Here is a 19,214-nt window from a genome sequence, read left to right as displayed (position 1 = left end):
GTAAAATCCTTTGATTGAAAACCAACAAGAAAAAAAGCCAAGCTGGAAGTCTGCCAGCATCTTGGGAGTTGCCTCATTATCAGCTTACTCCTCCAAATACACTACACATTTCTCATTTCTAATCTCCTTACCTGAAGACACCTAAGGAGGGTTTTCAATCATTAAAGCATTTCTCACCATTTTTAGGAACGGCTTGCTAGTCAGAAGCGCAACCCCCCAGCCCTGTGTTTGGGCCGTGTCTTCAACCCCCATTTTGGCACCCTGTGGGGTCCACAAGCCGAGTTACACGTGGGCAGAAGCAAAAGACCGGCAATTTGGCCAAAGCAGGGCAGAGAGCAGAGCCTCCCCATGGAAAGGAATCTGGTAGGCAGCAAAGCTTTTGCCTTTTCATACCATCTGATCCGTCAGCTGGAAAAGCTGCCAGCCTCCCTGGGACAGGGCCCATCACAGAGCTCACCCCATGCAACACCAAAAGGGAGATTTTGCCTTTCCTGGGAAGGGCTACAGAGCAGCCTTTCTCAACCGTGGCAACTTAAAGATGGGTGGACTTCAACTCCCAGAATTCCCAGCAAAGCATATACTGGCTGGGGAGTTCTGGGACTTCGAGTTGTCAAAGGCTGCTACAGAGAAATGACTCGCACGTGACAAGCATCCATGGGCAAGCATTTGATTTTAGAAGTCCTTCCCCCAGAATTCCTGTTTGAGAACCAGGTTTAAGGTCTCTAAGACACAGAGGAAGTAAATATGGAGGGGTTGCTTGGAATACTTTTGGGGGGGGGGTTAAAGCAATTTACCACTTCTAGGCATGACACAGGAAGGCCTGGAGATTGAGGCTGGGGCAGACGGATTTTGGTAGGGATCTAAATCTGAGTTTTGCAAGAGGGATTCTGACGTGAAGCTCGGCCTGCAGCTTCTCCCCAGCCTGAAACCAAAATCCAGGTGGCCCCACTGCTTTGTCTCCAAAGGACACAATTCTGAAAGGTTATTTTCACTCTTCCTCCTGCAGCTACAGCCTGGAATATATCTACACAAAAATTAAGAACCTGGCATCAAAAACATGGGTATCAAAAAGCGGAAAAAAAGAAATATAAACGAATCATTTTGAAAGCTTTTTAAAAACACATATGGTAATCCTGCAGCCATATTAATCCTTGGGATACTCCTGCCAAAGAAGGTGGGAAATGAACAGTGGCGTCCACACAGCAGCCTGGGACACGATGGCTTCATTGCAGAGAAGCCAAGACGGCTCCTCGGAGCCCAGCCTGGAGGACGGAGGGCACAGATTGGGGGAAAGCTTGGGGCTGCCTTCCTTTAAGTGGCTCAGGATGATACCTCCTGTTAACCCAGCACTGGGGAGGGGGGTGGGGGGGGTCAGCCTGTGAACGGGCTGGGGATCCAAAGCTGTGTGGCTTTCAGTCACGTAGCCAGTTAATTTGTCCAAATTGCAGAGAAGCGTTTCTAAGGAAAAATAACTTGGCAGATTGCTTTAAATGTGTTATGTTTTCCAGAATAGTTTCTTAATGATTGACGGTATTTGTACAACTAAGCAGCTTCATTAAAACCTCAAGTGAAGTTCAGACCGAGTTTGTGACCCGCCTGCTCGGCCCCCCACAGTTGCCTTGCGCTAGAAGGCCAGGCGCGGGTACCTGATGGGCTCTGTGCCACGGAGGGGGTGGATGTGGAGCTGGCCACGGCTGAGTCACAGCACCCGGTGCTCCTGCTGGAGGACGGGGACGGTGAGGAAGAGGAGGAAGGGTTGGGCTGGTCGAGACACTGGGCTACAGCAAAACCTGCAAGAGAAGAGGGAAGCAGAATTCACACCACACATGCCGGTGCCTTCATGATCGAAGGAGACACTGCAGGGGGGAGAGGAGGGCAACGTTGCGGGGAAATGGGGCAGGCGATTCAGGAGGGGCCCTGTTGAGCAACTCTGAGGTTCCTCTCCTTTTGCTGTTTCTGGAGAGATGCAAGTGCCGCCAGCGAGGACTCCGACATATGATTGACGGGGCCTCATTCTGTTTACATCCCACCCTTCTCCCTGGGCAGGTGCCAAGAATTGCTGCCCTCCCCATTTGGGCAACAAAAAGCCCCTGCTGGAGGCTGAGCACCACCTGCCCCGCACAACACCCTCCGTGGCCATCACAATTGTTCCAAGCCTCCTATCACGTCATGGAATGAACTTTCTGTAGCTTCTCCAGAAAACTCTCCGGCCCTTTGGGTCTGCTTCTGGAGGAGGCTCCTTTCCCCAATGGAGCCGTATCCACGTTTCCCTGCAAACCAGGCCGAAGACAGCCCGGGACCTAACGCTGCAGGAACCGCTCCTTGCACCAGTCCTCCAGTTGCTCCCTCCCAAGCAGAGGAGAGGTTCCCCACCCTGGGCAAGAAGAGCAGCTCGTTCCTCCCATTGCCTCCTCCTGGGAAAGGATAACCTGCTGCACAAAAGGCAAGTGAGGTCAAGGGCTGGGGCCTGAAGCTGCGCCTGGGATGTCAACTCCCCAATTCCATCCCAACATCGCTAATCCAAATGGAACACACACTCCAGCATCCCTTGCGTTTTGCTTGGTTCCTGCCTCTGTTTGGGGTGGGCACACACGGACCCCACTCGCTGCCAGGCAGCCCACTGTCCCTGGAAACGACAAACTGCCTCCAACCACCATTCTGGGGAAGTGCCACCAAATCAAAACAAACAAAAATCCCGGACTCGGATTCCAGAGATCTACTGGCATTTAAAAATAGTTCCTAGCTCTTGTGACTCTAAACCCAGTTCTAAAAATAGGAGGACAAGGCTATAAAAAGCTAACTGGCTGCAGAAAGGCTGAGAAGGGCCCGTTGGGCAGAACCGGCCTACCCAACGTTTGTTCCCCTACAGACTCCTTGCCCTCCTCCCTGGTCAGACGTTTCCTCTGAGGCCGCTTGAGAGCAGCTGCACATGCTGGCTCTGGAATTCTGGGAGTTGAAGTCCACACCTCTTAAAAAAGGGCCTAGGCCAGTGATGGCTAACCTTTTTGCCGTTGCGTGCCAAAAGCGTGGGGGGTTGCGCGTGCCCATATCCATAATTCCATGCCCCCCACCCCCGCACGTGCGACCCCCCTGCGCTCCCCCACGCACGCACGCACGCACACACACACACCGTGCCCCGTTTTGGGCCTAAACGGCCCATTCCCAAACTTCCGGTAGGCCCATTTTTCCCAACTCCCAAGGCTCCAGAAACTTTCCTGGAGCCTGAGGAGGGCAAAAACGGCCTCGCCCTGCCTGCCTGGAGGCCAGAAAGAGCCTGTTTCACGACTTCCAGTGGGCCCGGAAAGTCCGTTTTTCAACCGCCCCAGGCTCCAGAAGCTTTCCTGGAGCCTGGGGAGGGTAAAAACAACCTCCCTCACCCACCTCGGAGGCCAAAAACGCCCTCCCAGAGCCTCCGTGCGAGCCCTGTACTTACCTGGCATCCAAAATGGGCCGCGTGGAGACTCCTGGGAGGGGAAGAGTGGGGTCAGCTGAAAATCAGCTGGCTGGTGCGTGCATGCATGCTGGAGCTGAGCTAGGGCAATGGCTCGTGTCCTCACAGATTTGGCTCTGCATGCCACCTGTGGCACACGAGCCATAGGTTCGCCATCACGGGCCTAGGCGGAGAAACATGGCTCCAAGCTCACAACCGCACATCCAACCTTCTCCTGGGTCTCTGCCCGAGCCCCCCACCCCTCTCTATAATTCTCACATCAAATCCACCTCCAAACAGCATGGCATATTCATTTACATCAACAGCTAACACAGGGGTAGGGGTCTCTTTAAGACTGTTCTCCAAAGGAACTGCTGCTAACAATGGAGGCCAGAGACTCCAGGGATTAGCGATACATCAATTGATTGGCAGATTTTTCTGGAAAGGGGTGGGGTGGGGAGAGGGAAGAGACCATGATATTCTTTGATTGCCCAAGGCTGTTCCGCTCAAAGGAACGTTTACAGAACTTCTTGTAAGGGGAAGGCTGGGACCAAGTGGGGGAGCTCCACTCTTAGCACAGTGTTTCATCTGCATGGGTGACTCACTTCCAAGTTCCTCCCGCTGCCGTTTACAGGGACTCCAAGGGAAGCGCTGCCTCCCTCCGCTAGTCTGGAAGTGCTGATGGCCGTCCCTTCCCAGCACCGGGTGCCAGCAGCCTTCCCTCTCCCATTTTCAAGGCCCTCCTGGAAACAGGACTTCCAGGACCCCTCCTTCTGAGCAGCCACCGCAGCCTTGGAATTGTGCCTCTGTCCCTCTTTGCCTCCACTCGACAGGACCACACTCGCAAATGACACAGGTTTTCCTTCATCACAGCTCTATTGGCAACCGCCCTATAACTTGAGGGGATGCCCTGGAAGGGCTCCACCTCATCAATGCCACCCAAGTGATGGCAGCTTTGTTTACTGTTCTCCATGGTGACTCTGCCCATAGGGTGCAATCTCCAACCATTGTGTCCCAGCCTCTGTATGGAGACGCTGGGGGTCTTGCCTTGGAGGCTCAGCAAAGGTGCAGAGTTTATGTTTCAAATGTGCTGCCTGGCTGCTAACAATTTGCCCTGTGCCAAATGCTGGATGGAACCAGGCTGAGCTCCTTGAACTCCTTGTGTAACTGGAGCTCATTCCATGTTAAATGCACCACAAACGATGGTACCTGACAGGAACTAGGAGAGGAGAAGGGAGCAGGCTTGCTTGGCAAGGCCCAGCCTCCTCTCAGCACCAGATCTCCGGCTGAATCACCAGCGATCTGAATGCAAGGCAGAATTTTGAGAATGTGATCATGCCACTTTCAACTGAAGAGATAAGAAATCTATGAAAAAGATTCTTTTTAACAAAATCAGCAACAGGAAATAGCACCCATGTCTGCTAGAAAATACAATACTTTTGAAAACCGCAGCTTCACAGAAGTCAGTAAACCTGTTGTTTAGGTAGACCTTGGGAAGACTTCATGGCCTAAAAACCAGCTGTTCACGGCACCAGTGGAAGGAAGGCATTTGCAAAAGAAAGTCTTTGCCCCCCTCCCCTCAAGAAAATCATTGCATTAGAAGGGCAATTTCTAGGAACAGAAATTTCAGTCAAGAGCTGGAAGTCAATAAAATCTCAAGGGTAGAAAGTTCAGAAAGTGTCTGTTTTCAAAGAATGTTAAGCAATGTGGGGAAATGGTTGGTACTTATTATTACTAGTGGACTGTGAGAAGACAAACATAGATACATCTGGATCACCAGGTCATGAAAAGTCAGGTGACAACATTATTTTCTTAAGGCAAAACTTTTCAGACCCATCACTTCTCATCTCCTTGAGATAATTGAAAGCCAAAGAAATTCAGAGGGGCTGAAGGTCTAGTACGTTTATTGAAAATAGTGGCTATTTTCAGGAAGTGCAGAAGAAACCCAACACTGTGATATTTGACTTCAGAAATAAAGAATGTTTTATTTTTTAAAAATGAGGAGAGTGGCCGAAAGGAAATTGATGGGGAAAGTTAAGGGGACCAGGCCTCTCCAGAACACATTGTCTGAAAATGGGCCCTGACCCGTCTTTATAGTCCTCTGAATCAAGTGATCGCTCTCCTCCAGAGACTAGTTTGCTTCAGCAATCTGGGGGCTGAACTTGAAATAGAAGATCCCCCACCCCCACTTCAACACGAGAAAATCAGTGGTTGCATTGAGAGTCTTAAGAGGCGTGACACCCCCCCCCACAGCCCCCCCTTTTCTTATGCTCTACATGAATTGTGGTGATTCAATTTCCAAGCAACAAAGATGACATGATAAGTCTGCCTTACTAAGCGCTACTATGAAATGGGCGACGACAGCTCAGAGGAAAAAGAAGACACCCAAACACCCTGCCCTCCAGGGAAAACCAGGCTCCACTCGCATGTGGACGAGGGGCATTGTGCTGGCTTTGCCTCACAGCAGCCTTCCAAAACCCCACAGCCCTAAACTTCCCCCACTCTTCCCCACAGCCCTGGGGATGGCCTGTGACACGGGCTTCCAAGGAAAACGCAGCAAGGCTTTGCCTCTGAGGCAGGGTGGCCCAATGCTGGGCTATTGGTTCGTGACTCTTTCCCAGGGTTGATGGGAAATGAGCCCGCAAGCTCACTGACTGTCACCCAGCTTTTATCATTAAAAATAACCAGCAGCGCCATAAAACAGGAGGTTATGAAATCCCCTGCCTTGCAATGCAAATTAAGAAACAGGACCTGGGCTTATCTCGCTCTGAGCTATCAGACACCTTATCCCTCTTCTTCTTCTTCAGAAAGGCTCATTTGGCTATCAGGAGGCCAATTAGCACACAGCTAGTTCTCACAAACCTATCAGATGGATTATGTCATTTATAGCTTCTATGGAAGGACACATCATTCTGCTGCCAGTGCAAAGAGGCGGTTTCTGTTTGTAAAAGGAAGAAAGAAAAGCTAATCACAGCCTCTTGTTCACCTAAAAAAGGCATCTTTTTCTTCTCCTGAAATGCTCTGTTGCATTGCTGTAAACTTGGCTACCGTAATGTGGTGTCAGCCTTCCAGCTAAAAAGATTTCAAAAGCAGAACTGGGAGAAGAAAAACAGCCCTTATGAAAGGGTCAAAAGACACGGTTCTGGGTTGAGGCCCAAGGGATTGGCCCCAAGCCCCCCAAGGCCTCGGAGCTTCACCTTCAGCCTTTGCAACCTGCCAATCCTGCTCTAGGCCAGCTGGACGGACGGACGGACGGACGGAGTCCCTGTCCACAGCCTCCTCGGCCATCCATCTGCACTGGGACCACTGGGCCTCTCAAATCACATTTTGGGTCCCCTCCTCTCCCTCCCAACCACTGAAGGCCAGACTGGTACAGATTCTCGGCTGTTTTTAGTGTTCCAAGCTTCCGTGCATCCTTTCCCCCCAGTCCATGTAAGCCTGATTATTTTTCTTCCTATTCGGCAGCCTCCATCCACAACAGTCGGCTTCTTTCGCCTAGCGCTTCTTCAAGCAAAGGAACTGGAAGTTGTGGCGGCGGTGGCAGCGATGAGGAGCGGGGTCCCTTCTGAGGAGTCTCTTCCTCTGTGCCCCTGCTTGCAAAAGAGAGTTGCTCTCAGGTAATGAGTCTGCCCAGGACGATTCTTTAACCACACCTGCTCCGTTTGGGGCCAAAGCCGTGCCGGGATGCCTCATCGCAGGCTTGAGTGAGCCGGGGCTGCTGAAGGGCGATGAAGGGAGGCTTCTGACCCCGAACTGCCAGGCTGCTTTGGAAAGGCTCGCGCAGAAGGCTCCCTAGCCCAGGAAATCCTGGATGGCTGCATCCTCCTGCAGGGAGCAGGTCCAGTGGGCTTTTCCAATTCAGAAGCCGTGAGAGGCGATGGCTTGACAGCCTTCTCGGTGCTGGGCAAGCAGGGAGCACAAGGGACGGGATCCCCACATCCCCGTTTCCAACCAGGCGGTGCTGGGATGAAAACTGGAGGTCTGAACTGAGCTACAGTATTGACGGCTGCCAAGAGGGTACATGACCCTGGTGGGCAAACTCTTCCCTTGGGCCTCTCAGCCAAAACACGCCAACCAGTCGCCAGAAGCAGATTTCTGTGGGTGCCGTTGGTTCTGCCGAATGCCGCCTGGATGGGGGAATCCCAATGAAAGGGAAGCCGAGGGGAGCAGACCCCTCTCGCCCCATCTTCAGAAAACAACATGCCTCGCTCGTACTGCCAAACACCTTTGTTCAGAGCCCAGGAAGCTGCAAGTGGCCCACCTGGGAGGATGGCCCTTGCTCCCAGCCCTGCTCAGGAACCCACTGATCGGGAGATGTGTCAACCTAGGCCTCCACTCTCCACAGGGCTGCTATCTGTGCAGGTGGCCCCTTTGAGGACCCCTCAAGGCCCAGATCTAGGGAAGGCACCAGTCTGGATGAAAGCACCAAAGGGACCGGCTGAAGCCCCCAAATGTGTGGCTTTTCTTTTTGCCACAGCCCTTGACGGAGCCAAAGCAGAAGAGCCTCTGAAACAGACCATGGTTCAGCTGTCAAATCCAAAGCTGACCTCAACTTTCTGTCAGGCCAGCTTCCTGGCCCCTAAGAGTGCCAAATTCATCGCTGGTGCGAGCGTCTCCCTCCAGCCGTGGCCTCTGCACCGTGTGACGCAACTGACGTAATTCCCGTGCCTAGTGTAATGGCCGGCACTCTTGCCCACAAACAAGCAGCAGCTGTGTTTGTCTCGGCCTCCAACTCTAGACGTGGCTGCAGCCCCCCTGCACCTGGAGGCTGCCTGCTGGAAAGGCTGCCCAGCCACTTCCCAAGCACCGACTGGGCTGCCACCTGAGCTCCACGCGGGCTCTGCCTGCAGCCCTTCCAGCACTTCCCTCCTGGCTCATTTTCTGGGTTGGGTTACCTAGCCAGTTTTTTAGGTTTCTCTAGGCAATATCAAAAGAAATGGATTTAATATACTCTGGAACTATCAAGGTTTTGCTTTGATCTATCAATTTGAATCGTTTCATTTTAAAAAATATCACTTTCTAACATTATAGGATCTTTTTTCACAACCACACAGTGTAAGAAAGAGAATCACACCTATAAGAATGAATGCTTATAAAAATTCAATTTTAAAATATTCAGGACTCACATGAGCAGTAAGTACTCTTAGGCAGTAAGCATAGGTGACAAGAGGAAATTTGATTTCAATCCATGATTTAAACAGCATAGTTTCCTAGCTTTATTAAGTTGAAGATTTTAAATAACTGTTGTGTTTAATCTGTTTTAATCGACAAAAGCAGAGCATTTTTGGAGGCTACTTCTATGGGATTCACAGACCAGAGACATAACAAACACAACACAGCCAACTGCAAATAGAAGCACCAGGTTTAAATGCCACATATAAATAAAACAGAATCAGAAATGATGGAAACAAAGGATATTCAATAATCTAAACGCAACAGCTGCCACCCACGGGCTTCTTCCTGTGGAGCCTATTCTCACACACCTTTAAGCCTCTCCCATCTAGGCTCCATCACAAGAAGACTCGGGTAAAGACCTCTTTAGAGAAACAACAAGGCAACATTAGCACGTACCTGAAGCATTTAAAAAATCTTGCTGGAGAGATGCCAGGTTGCACTAAGCCCTCAAAAGCCCCCCTTCCCCCCCCCCCGAAGGTCCCACCAGGACAGTTCCTCAAACAGAGTTTCTTTTAGTTTGCATGTCAACAGCACCATCAAGTTTTAATTACTTTTTAAAAAAGGTTACATCTTTTTATTTTTGCATTTTTAACTCATTTCATTTATTATGTTTTTGGATTCTGAACTTTCTTACGTGTCACTTTGACAGCATTCTTGCTACAGGGTGGCAAAGGAAGATTTTTAAATGAAGTTGTCTCTAAAAATAATAGAAATATTATCGCAGAAAGAGAAACTCATTTGCCAAAGAACACCGGGTTACGCCTTCCTCTGCCACAATGCCGTAACCTCACTGTGGCATCTTACCTAAGATGCACCCAGGGGAGGAGGAAGGCGGAGGGAGGCGGGAGCTTACCTGGGACTTTGTCGACGGAGGCAAACACTGAGCGCTGCACAGTTGGGTCACAGCTGCTCCGCCGGGTTTGCTCATAAAACCGGAATGGCAGGTGTGATGTGGCAGCTGAGCCGTGTCCAAAGCCCATCACTTCATTGGCTGGCTGGATGGGCAGGTCCAGAAGCGCTGGGTTCAAGGAGACACACGTTACATTTTGGCTAAGAAACTAAGAAAGCCGAGACTGCACGAGTGTGCAGGGATGCCAGGTCCCTCGCTTGGAAGGCCTCCAGCTCTCTCCCCTCCGGAGATAAATGCTCCTTTTCTTGGCTGATTTACTATAACTTGGGAGCTGTGATCCCACAATGGCTCTCCCAAGACTAGCCTGGAATAGGAAAGCGAGAAGAAAGAACGGCTTCTGTCTTGCTTGGGAAAAAGCAGGCCGGCCTGCCCAATTTGCAAGAGGTGAAGAAGCCCAATGGGACCCTGAGAGCAACAAGAGGACCAGGCCGGTACCTGCGATTCTTTGCATTTTCATCCGCCGAGCCTGGATCCTTCCCTTGGCCAGGCGCTGCTTCGCAATGATGCAACGGATGTGATCCGAGAAAACAAAGGTGGCCTGAAGGATGGGGAAGGGTTTGGAATGCGGGCTGGAAGCCGGCTTGTGTATGACGATATTCAGGGCCCGGCTATCGTCTTCCACTCCTGTCACCTGCATGTCCTGCAAGGGGCAAGGAAGGAAATGACTGGAGCCGAGATCCAGCCCAGAGCTACCTTTGCAAAAGACAAGGCAGAGGCAGTTTGTCTTTCTCACCGCAGCCAAACCAGCCCCTCTTTCTCCTCTCTCCCTACGAACGGAGAAGGCTAAGCAAGGGGCCATGAGGCTCAGAGGCTTCAGACTGACTGCATTCACATAACACGCTAGCCCAGCTTCAGAGTCACTTCTTCAGCTTGCACAACACACGGAACAAGTTTGCTAACCAAAGAGGCCGAATTTGCATAAGGCACTAAGCAACCGTGATGAATACAAATTGAGCTCCAGGGATTCTGCCAAGGCAGCTGCTAGATCTGTCGCTGAGCTGACTCCCCTTGTCATGTGGAGCCAGTCAATTACGGCATGATGAACCCCAAATACGGTGCTGGTTATTCCTGTTGCTTTAAAGTCGATAAACTGGAAACCGGTTAGCCACAAACAAATACTGGCAAGTCTCCTCTTGCAGGAAGCTGTGCGCACCGGCAGCTGCTCAGGCGCATTCGACCAGAAAAAGGTAAGCCACCTGGCTTAGAGAGGAACAGGATGAAAGAGAAAACGGCCACGAATCCCCGCTCTCAAAACATCCCAGGTGCCTCTCATCTGAAAAATTCAGGAGGAGTCTCAGCACCTTCACCTTTGGGAAGCCCCTAAGAGTTCGGTGGCTTTTCTGAGCAGGAGACTGGTCCCTCTCCACGTGGGGGGCGGCCAGGGGGTGGGGGCAATTGCTCACCATCAGTGGACAAGGAAGGGTTTGCTATACAGTGGCTGAAGGCTCCGCTTGCCAGAACCTGCAGACACCTGTGCTGTCATTTAGGCAGCTCAAAACCTGAAGCATCTGTCAGGTTTTATGCTCACCTGGAGAAGGCCAGCAAATTTAACGACTCCCCAGCCTAAGCGCCCAACATCTGGCTCCACCAAACTCATCTGGTAAATATCCACTGCCAGAAACCTCTGGACCTGACCGCTGTCCTTGGTGATCACAGTGCAGGCAATCAAATCACTGTTATCTGAAGAAGAAGAGCAGGAAGGAGAGCCATTACCGAGGTGATCCAGTGGGTTATCCTGAAGGAGAACTCTTGAATCGCATTCTTTCCAACTACTTTTATTGGGAGGTTCACTCCTCTACATGGTGCTTTTTATCCCTTTTTGTCTGAAGGCCCCAAGAGAGACCCACATCTGACGACCTGACAAAAGGCTGCCCTGGAAGAGGACACTTGCGTAATTAAGGCCTCCCTTACTTGGCATTATCTGGGTATCTATTTGTCTAATTGTTTTCTCCCATCTATTCTCTATCTATTTTATCTCTATATCCTTATTCATATTTCCTTTCTAACCAATCATAAAATTTATCCCATGTCTTGAAGAATGGGGAGGGGGAGGGTAAAGGTAAAAGGGAAAGAAGTGAGATATTATAAAAATGTACACAAATGATGAAACAAAAATAAATATTAATCGAATGAGAAATTGAAATGAGAAAGATAATTAGAAAATCAGGGCTGCTCAAATACCACTTTAGATTGGACTGAAAAGGGAAACAACAAGAGAGAGGGGAAGGAGTAGAGAGAGAGGAAGGGAGAAGAGAGGAGAGCAGAGGAGAGGAGAAAGAAGAAAGGGAAAAGGAGAGGAAGAAAAGGGAGGGGAAAGAGGAGTAGAAGAGAAGGTTAGAAGGGGGAAAGAAGAGAGGAGTGGGGGAAGGGAAGGAGGAGTAGGAAAGAGAAGGAGAGGAAGAATGAAGGAAGTAGGAGGAGAAAGAGGAAGGAAGAGAAGGGGAGGAGAAGAAGAAAGGTTGGAGTAAAGGTAAAGGGTAAAAGAGCAGCCCCTAAAAAGTAAAAATGAAAAATGAAAGTTAAAAGATGAATGAAAAATGATGGATAAATGATTGTACATGTAAATGTGTTTATGAGAAATAAAAATAAAAAACTTTTTTGAAAAAAAAAGAGGCCTCTCTGCGTTGCCCATCGACTTCTATTTGCTCAACTTTGAATACCCTTTGTCCCCACTAAAACGGGGTTGCTTTTCCCCTTTATAGAAGAGAACTAAACACAAGTTGGGCGCGAGAGCATGTTAGCTTGCCTCTTTCAAAATTCATGGTTATCAGCCAGAGCAAAGGGCCAGGACAAGCGCTCGGCAGGTGCGGAAGGAAAGTCTGGGGTTGCAATCAGCGGCTGAGATGGGGCAGAATCACCACCGCAGCTCCTGCCTGGAGTGTGGTTTGAACAGCCTGGCTGGCCCACTAAATGCCAGGAGTCAGTCTTTCACAGGCAGAACATACAGACCAACAGAGCCGGTCTCCTCGAGGCCGAAGACAACTAACCTCCACAAGACAGAATTTGGCTTCCAGGAAAAATAACCGAACTAGTATTATTAAAATTTGCAATAACTGTGATCGGAATGTTGGGAACGGCATGTTTAGTCAAGACAGACTGGGAAACTGAACTGCAAAATGCGATTTAATGCTCCAGAGCGCAATTGTGATTGTTCTATGAAACAGAGTCAGGGTTACAGGAATAGACATTAAAACCACATCAATGAGCATTACTGAAAATTAAAAAAGAAGAGGGAGGGCAAAACAGGTACTAATCAAAAAATCAATATGCAAGAAACAACAATATTCCATTTTGAAAGCCAACAGGAATATTGTAATTTGATTTGTTTCAAGCACATCCATATAAAAGAGTTGACATTGTAATTATATGCAGTTAGTTTGCAAGCTTATTTAATTGCTGCTCTGGGAAGCCTTTTCCCGAGAGTCCAGAGCAATTCACAAGCATAACTCCCAGGAAAGCAAGAAGGGACCCCAGAGCAGCCTCCTCATTTCCTAGCACATGGGCAGAGAGCATCATCTGGCCTGAAGGCCACCCCTCTCCCCTTTAGGCTTTCTCCTCCCCAGGGGCTCCCATTCCCCTTATTTCCATCATGTTTCCCACCCCTTTGCAGTGGGACTGCTGAGCAGGCTGACTGGAACAGAAGAGATGCACCAGGCCAACCACGTCAATTTGGCCTGGCCTTCCCCTCACCTCTCTCAGCCACTGCCCGTCCAGGAGTTGTTTCCCCTGAATCTCTGCCACTGACCCAGAGTCCAGATGGCTTTTTCTCTGGACTTTGGGAGAGGAAGCACTCAGCGGGAAGAGGAGGAGGATCGAATGGCTGCTTGAAATCATCCGGGCTTTCTCGCTCGCTCAGGGCCACAAAGCCAGGTCAAAAAATACAGAGTTCAACTTCCTAAAATACCCATTATAGTAAAATAAATTCTTTTATAATTACTACCGTAATGTGACTGACATTTTTCTATTCATAGAAGCTTTATGTACCCAAAGTGAAACAAGGGCACTGCACTTCCTAGCATACCCAATTTATCCTCATCATAAAGTTATTTACCAGAATGTCACAGGGCTATTTTGGGACTTCCAGTTAGTGTTACTGTGACAAGTGATTTCACATCTCCCAGACCAAAAAAAAAAAAAAAAAAAAAAAAAGGGGGGGGGGGGGGAGACCCACACAGAGCCAGGAGGGACGAAATGGCCTTCCTTCAGCTCAACTGGTCCTTCTGATACGGCATACGTATGATCTGCAACAATGGTTACCATACAGAACAGCTATAGATGGCCCCAAATCAGTGGTGGGTATTACTTACCTTTGCTACTGGTTCGCTTGCGCACGTCCACGCCACTTCTGCGCATGCACAGAGCATTTTTGATGACGTCTGGGCGGAGCCTCCCGCTGCTGCTGCTACTGGCTTGCCCGAACCGGGGCGAACTGGTAGCAACCCACCACTGCCCCAAATCTTTTTCCCTCCCGACCAGTTAAGACCCCACTGTGCACTGAGAGAAGGCCATCAATCAAGGTGTGTGCGTATTCTGGAAGCAAAGAACCTGAAAGCTGGAGGAACTAAAACAATGATGGGGAACCTATTGTATTTTCCCAAGGAAGCTGAACACCAGCTCGGCTTCTCTCCTGGGTGGCTACTCACTCAGATCTAGGACGTCGTCTGTCTTAATTAAGTCTTCCTCCCTCGTCAGAGGCAACTGAGTCTCTGGCTCATCCTGAAGGTGCAGTGACAGAGAACGCAGCATGAAGAACACTCGGATGGCCTGAAGGCACAGAAAGGCAAAAGGGAAGAGGTTCAACCAGGATACGCAATGAAAAGATAAAAGTGTCTTAAAGCACTGAATATTCTGTGTAAAAAGATAAAACTTTTCCACACTTTTCATTGCCAGCCAATTCATTTCCTCTTTGATTTTTAAAACTCTTTTGAGTAGCCTGCCATACAGGTACACAGGAGCAGTTCAGGATATGGCAGCAAGGGGGCAAAATTAGGAACAGTAAGAAATCCAGCCCATAATTCTTTGGTCCAAGAACTGCAGGCTTCTTTAATCATCTCCCCAGGGATGGATGGAAAGAGCCAGCCGCCAACGCTCCACACCAGCATTCCCCACCCTTCAGGGAAAGGTTGGCTCCAAATGTCATCATCTCTGGCCAGCATATCAAAAGAACTGAACTGAATTCACAGTCCAGGTTGGCTGGGAACCATGCGAGTTGTCAGATGATTGATGGAGAGGGGAAAGGTACTTTACACTGCATTTGCTGTGCCCATTTTCTGAGAATACAAAAATACAGAAACCCAGAAAAAAAACCCTGCAAATGGCTGCCACTGCTTTCCACTTTATAGTATGATCTAAGAGATGACAAAGAACAGGTGGAAAAAAGATTTACTGTAGGTCTGTTTGGCAAATCATTAACTCCCAAAGCCATTGTGGATTTGCTGCTAGATAAAAACAACCAGTTCTTTATCAGCAAAGTAATAATTGAAATGGGTCTTGAAACACCAGCTTTTGAAAAAGAAAAACAGAAAGAAAGAAAAAAGACCGGTATGTAAAGTCTTGAATTTTCTTTTTTGAGCCCAGTTCAGGCTACTGGGAGGATGAGACGGATTCCATAAGGATGTTGGAAGGTGCACAGATGGTTTTAGGCTACGTAATGTTGCCCTTGAATGGTCCAGAAGAAGCCTCACCCAGAAACTGCTAGGGGTTGTAGTGGTGTCTCTCTGTATGCACATGCACATCTGGAAACATCTGTATAGGTGTGAAAGAGAGACCAAGAAGCCCATCCTAGGCAGTTGCACCGGCCTTTTTTTCAAACATGGCCCTTGATGGGATCTTAAAATGGTGGGTTAGTGGAGGAAGATGACCCTTCCTTCAACGAGGCCCTTGAGGCCTCCCCTGGTCAACACCATGAATGGGTCCCACATCAAACAGGTAGCCAGCGCTCAGGTTCAGAACCGCTGGCCTGGCAACTTCTTTTTCAACCAGTTCTCCTCTCTGAGGACTTTTCAAAGGCAGCCCAAACATGCAGGAAACAGCAACGATCAAGCCAAAATGATTAGCCTTCACTAGACAAGGCTGGGCTTAATAAACTGGTTGACACAGGAGGATTTGATCGCAGGAGGATTTGTTTGTCAGGCAAAGGATGTAACACTGCCACAGCAATTACATCTTATTTATTCAAGGATTTGGTGGGTTTTCTGAATTCAGCCCGAAAATGTCACTTGGGTCATTTTTAGGTATGCTGGCAAAAATCAAGAAGTTACTCAAGGCTCTACCAAGTGTTTGCAAAGGGATGTGGTTTGTGGCTTCCTACAGAAAGAGATAATTTTTTAATGTACTTTATTTACATGCATTAGAATGCAACCTTTGTTTGTAAGGACAAAATCTATGTACAAAGGTTATCACCACCTTGTAATTCTGGACAGATGATCTAAAATCTCTATTTCCAGGCAGCAAAAACTCTTGCTTCAACTATTATCAAAAATAGGAACATTAACCTTTTTTTAATCGTTCAAGACTAAATGATCCAAGATTCATTACAAATAGATTTATAGTATGGCTTTTCTTCATGACCCCGGCTATTCAGAAACCCCTTTTAAAAAGAGTATGTTTTATTCTAGGAAAAGGCTCCTTGGCTTTCCCAGAAGCCTGTTATAGTGAAAAACAAGATAAGAGATAATGTAGCGATAAGAGCTGCATAAACCGAACTATTCAGAGCCCAGCCTCGTAGCTGGGATTTCCAAGAAAGCTCTTCAGGCTCTTCTGTAGCTCCCCCCACCCCCCCGCCTCCCCAGGCACAGCCCACTTGAGGCAGCTGAGAGCAGAGAGCCCTCAGTGTCGGATCAGCCCAGCAACCAGATCAGGCATTCACACGCAGGACTGCAGAAGGAAAGAAACGGACCATCTGGCAGGAATTCTCCCAGTACCAACCATTCTGTTTCTCATGGACAGCTTTACAGGAAGGAGAGAAGGGAGCCTGTGGAGCCCAGAGCTCCTCTAAACAGGCATTAAGGGGGCCATTTGTCTTTTTTACAGCAAGCTGGTTACAGAGTCTGTGATGCAGGTCTTTCTCAGAAGCTCCTTTCCGTGCGACAGGGCTTGACACGCTTCAACACTTTTGTCATGCTCCACATGCACTCACAGGTGGCTGTGCACTTCCCTAGCTTGCATCACATGTGTGGGGCGAATATAATGCCCCCCTCCCAACTCTGAGTGCTTCTACCTCTCTAGCCTCATGGCATCCCCACATTACTTTCTCTTTTCCAATCATCCTTTGCAAAAGCTCATGGAGAGAAGAGTCTGAGCAGATTTTCTACCAGGGAGGGAGGGAGGAAGCTACAGAGTTGCTGGCACAATCCCTGCAAGCCCCCACAGTGGCAGAATCACGTCAATCTCCTGGCATGAGCAGGGTGGCCAGAATGGCCAGCTAGGAGAGACCCAGGCAAACCTCTACCCAACTGTGCAGCTGTTCCAGGAGAAGGCAGGGGACCACTGCGTCCCTTGAGCACTTAGGACTGAAGGGCAAAGCCCCAAGGGAGGCCCACTCACCCTCCTGGTTCTCTCCACGTCGCCACAGGGAAGCCTCTTAACGAAGTCAATCCCCGTGAGGGGGGTTCCCGTGGGGGGCAGCAGAATGGAAGCGTCCATCATCAAGTACTCCACATTCATGGGCTTCAGCTGGAAGAAGAAATGCTACACTCAACTTCAAGTACAAACCCCAGCCATCTTACCTCCGCCTCCTCCCCCTCTTCCAAGGAGAAGACCATAGCAGGACGAAGACAACCCTTTCCACAAGGGTTGTCTTCCAGAAAGGCTCCGGTCTCTCAGGCTGTGGCCAACATCCACCCTTAAAGACAGATACAGCCCCTCAGGGTTTAGTGCATTTCCCCCCACCTCAGAAAAGAGCCACTGGGGTTGAATAGCGGAGGGTCACCCATTCTGCAGCTCAGATTCATCCCTTCTCCAGCTTTGCCAACGCGTCCAGCTTTCTCCCTGTTCAACTGTTCCATTTATGCAGTGCTATTAATCTTTAATTCATATTTTGCCTATTTTATGGGTCTTCTTCAATACTTCCTCCCCTTTCCTTAAAAGGTGACTGATAAAAGGCTAATAACAATAGCACTTTTAAATAAAACTTTACAACAATGTTTGCAACAATGTTCCACTTTGCCAGTTTTGTATCTCTCTGGCAATTTGTTCATTACTTACCATCATAGTTCTATATTCATCTTCAAACATATCCAGAAAAATTTCTTCTCCCTTTAAAGAAAGTAAAGATTTCATTTTTTTTCCTGCATAAGCATTCTTAGGGTGGTAATGTTACTTCTTTAATGATGGGCTTAAATCAACCTTTCTTTCCATTATCCCACTTTCCTGAAGATCTACTTCTGTCCCTCCAACACCTATTTACTTCTTCTATTTAAAGAAATATTTATCGGGAGGAAAGGTTATACCTCCCTAATTTGCCATGCCTGGAGCCGAGGCCACTTGCTTAATCATGCAGCTGCTTTTGAAGTGTTTCTCTCCTGTTCCCGGTCTTTTGTTTCCTGTGAGTCAAGGACCAATTCAGCAGCTTCAGAAGAAACTCCTGCTCAGACTCTCGCCAGCCGAAGACCCCTTTTCTGAGACAGACTCTCTACCAACCATATCTAAAGCACTCGATTAAATCAGCTGTAGGCATGCTGGGACATCTGACAGCTGGCCAGCTTTCCTGGGCAACTGTTTAAACCATTTAAATGACGATCCACCTGTCCTCTGTCAAACATGTCCCAATGAGGGGGTCCTTTCAACCATGGTCAGAGACTCCTTCCCTGTAGCTCATACTGCCAGCTTGGAAACTCTCTTGCTCCATGCAAACTTTGTGAGGAATCATTCAATGCAGTAACATCCAAAACCTGAAGTGGCTCAAAGGCCACAACTGATCAGGACCAGGCATGAAAAGTTCTATCAAGCGGGAGAGAAACGACCAAACGCCTGGCATCCAATTGCAACAGTCTCTCTGGAAACCTGAACAGTCATGCTCAGCTCCCTTGGATGTTTCCAGAATTCAGTTTGGGAGGGTTAAAGGCTGGGAGGTTACCTTGTAAAAACGCCGCACCAGGTGAACGCTTTCTTCTCTTGCCCCCTTAAACAGAAATGAAAAATCCTCAGTTCAGGACACAAAATGTTGAGGATAACAGAAGTAGCATGCCGCCTCCCTGCATGATCTCCCCTCCCCAACATGAACTCTTTGCTCCCTGAAAATGATTAAGAAAGGAAAACGTGGATCATGGTGCTCCTTAGTCAGGTCCACACAGGCTGGGAGAAATGGGTGGAAACGAAAGAATCAAAGCCTATGAAGAGCGACTGGCTATGGGCAAGGATCACAAATCAAAAGGAGCAGAGATCGCAGGGTGAAGAAAGGGATCCCTCTTCCCAAGAATCCAGGCGGGGTGGCTCAAACTCCGCTGCCAAGGGAGGGAAGGAGCTTCATTCCACGAGGGAATCTCCCGAGGTTCACACAGGGGACCCCTGAGCCTCAGAGTCCCGCTATCAGTTCCAGACACTTGCTGGAAAAAGCAGGGACAGATTCCAGGTGCACAAAGGATTCTCCTATGGGGAAAGGATCATTCGTGGTTTGGCAATTTACTTCGGAAGAGAGATCGACCTAACAGGACAGATCACTGCTGGGAGACAGTTTTGTTTTGTTTCTTGTTTAAAAAG

General features: G+C 48.9%; 1 protein-coding gene across 5 annotated transcripts in view; it reads right to left on the bottom strand.

Moving 5' to 3' along the window:
- Nucleotides 1–19,214, bottom strand: part of CLEC16A (C-type lectin domain containing 16A) — a 38,059-nt gene that overhangs the window by 4,731 nt on the left and 14,114 nt on the right. For 4 of the 5 annotated variants that reach the window (XM_070954922.1, XM_070954918.1, XM_070954920.1 and 1 more), the window contains 8 exons: nt 18,592–18,636; nt 17,721–17,771; nt 17,061–17,189; nt 14,159–14,279; nt 11,044–11,195; nt 9,951–10,155; nt 9,459–9,623; nt 1,647–1,790 (listed from right to left, as the gene is read on the bottom strand). In XM_070954922.1, the coding sequence (XP_070811023.1) occupies nt 1,647–1,790; nt 9,459–9,623; nt 9,951–10,155; nt 11,044–11,195; nt 14,159–14,279; nt 17,061–17,189; nt 17,721–17,771; nt 18,592–18,636 (1,012 nt within the window). The remainder of the gene's footprint in view (nt 1–1,646; nt 1,791–9,458; nt 9,624–9,950; nt 10,156–11,043; nt 11,196–14,158; nt 14,280–17,060; nt 17,190–17,720; nt 17,772–18,591; nt 18,637–19,214) is intronic. The other variant, XM_070954919.1, reaches the window with a different exon arrangement.

This window comes from Pituophis catenifer, unplaced genomic scaffold, assembly GCF_029215685.1.
Source record: "Pituophis catenifer annectens isolate HBS135680 unplaced genomic scaffold, rPitCat1.0.hap2 SCAF_16, whole genome shotgun sequence".
NCBI classification, from domain to species: Eukaryota; Metazoa; Chordata; class Lepidosauria; order Squamata; family Colubridae; genus Pituophis; species Pituophis catenifer.
Note: the sequence above shows the minus strand (reverse complement) of the source record. Positions and strands in the feature narration are given on the sequence as shown.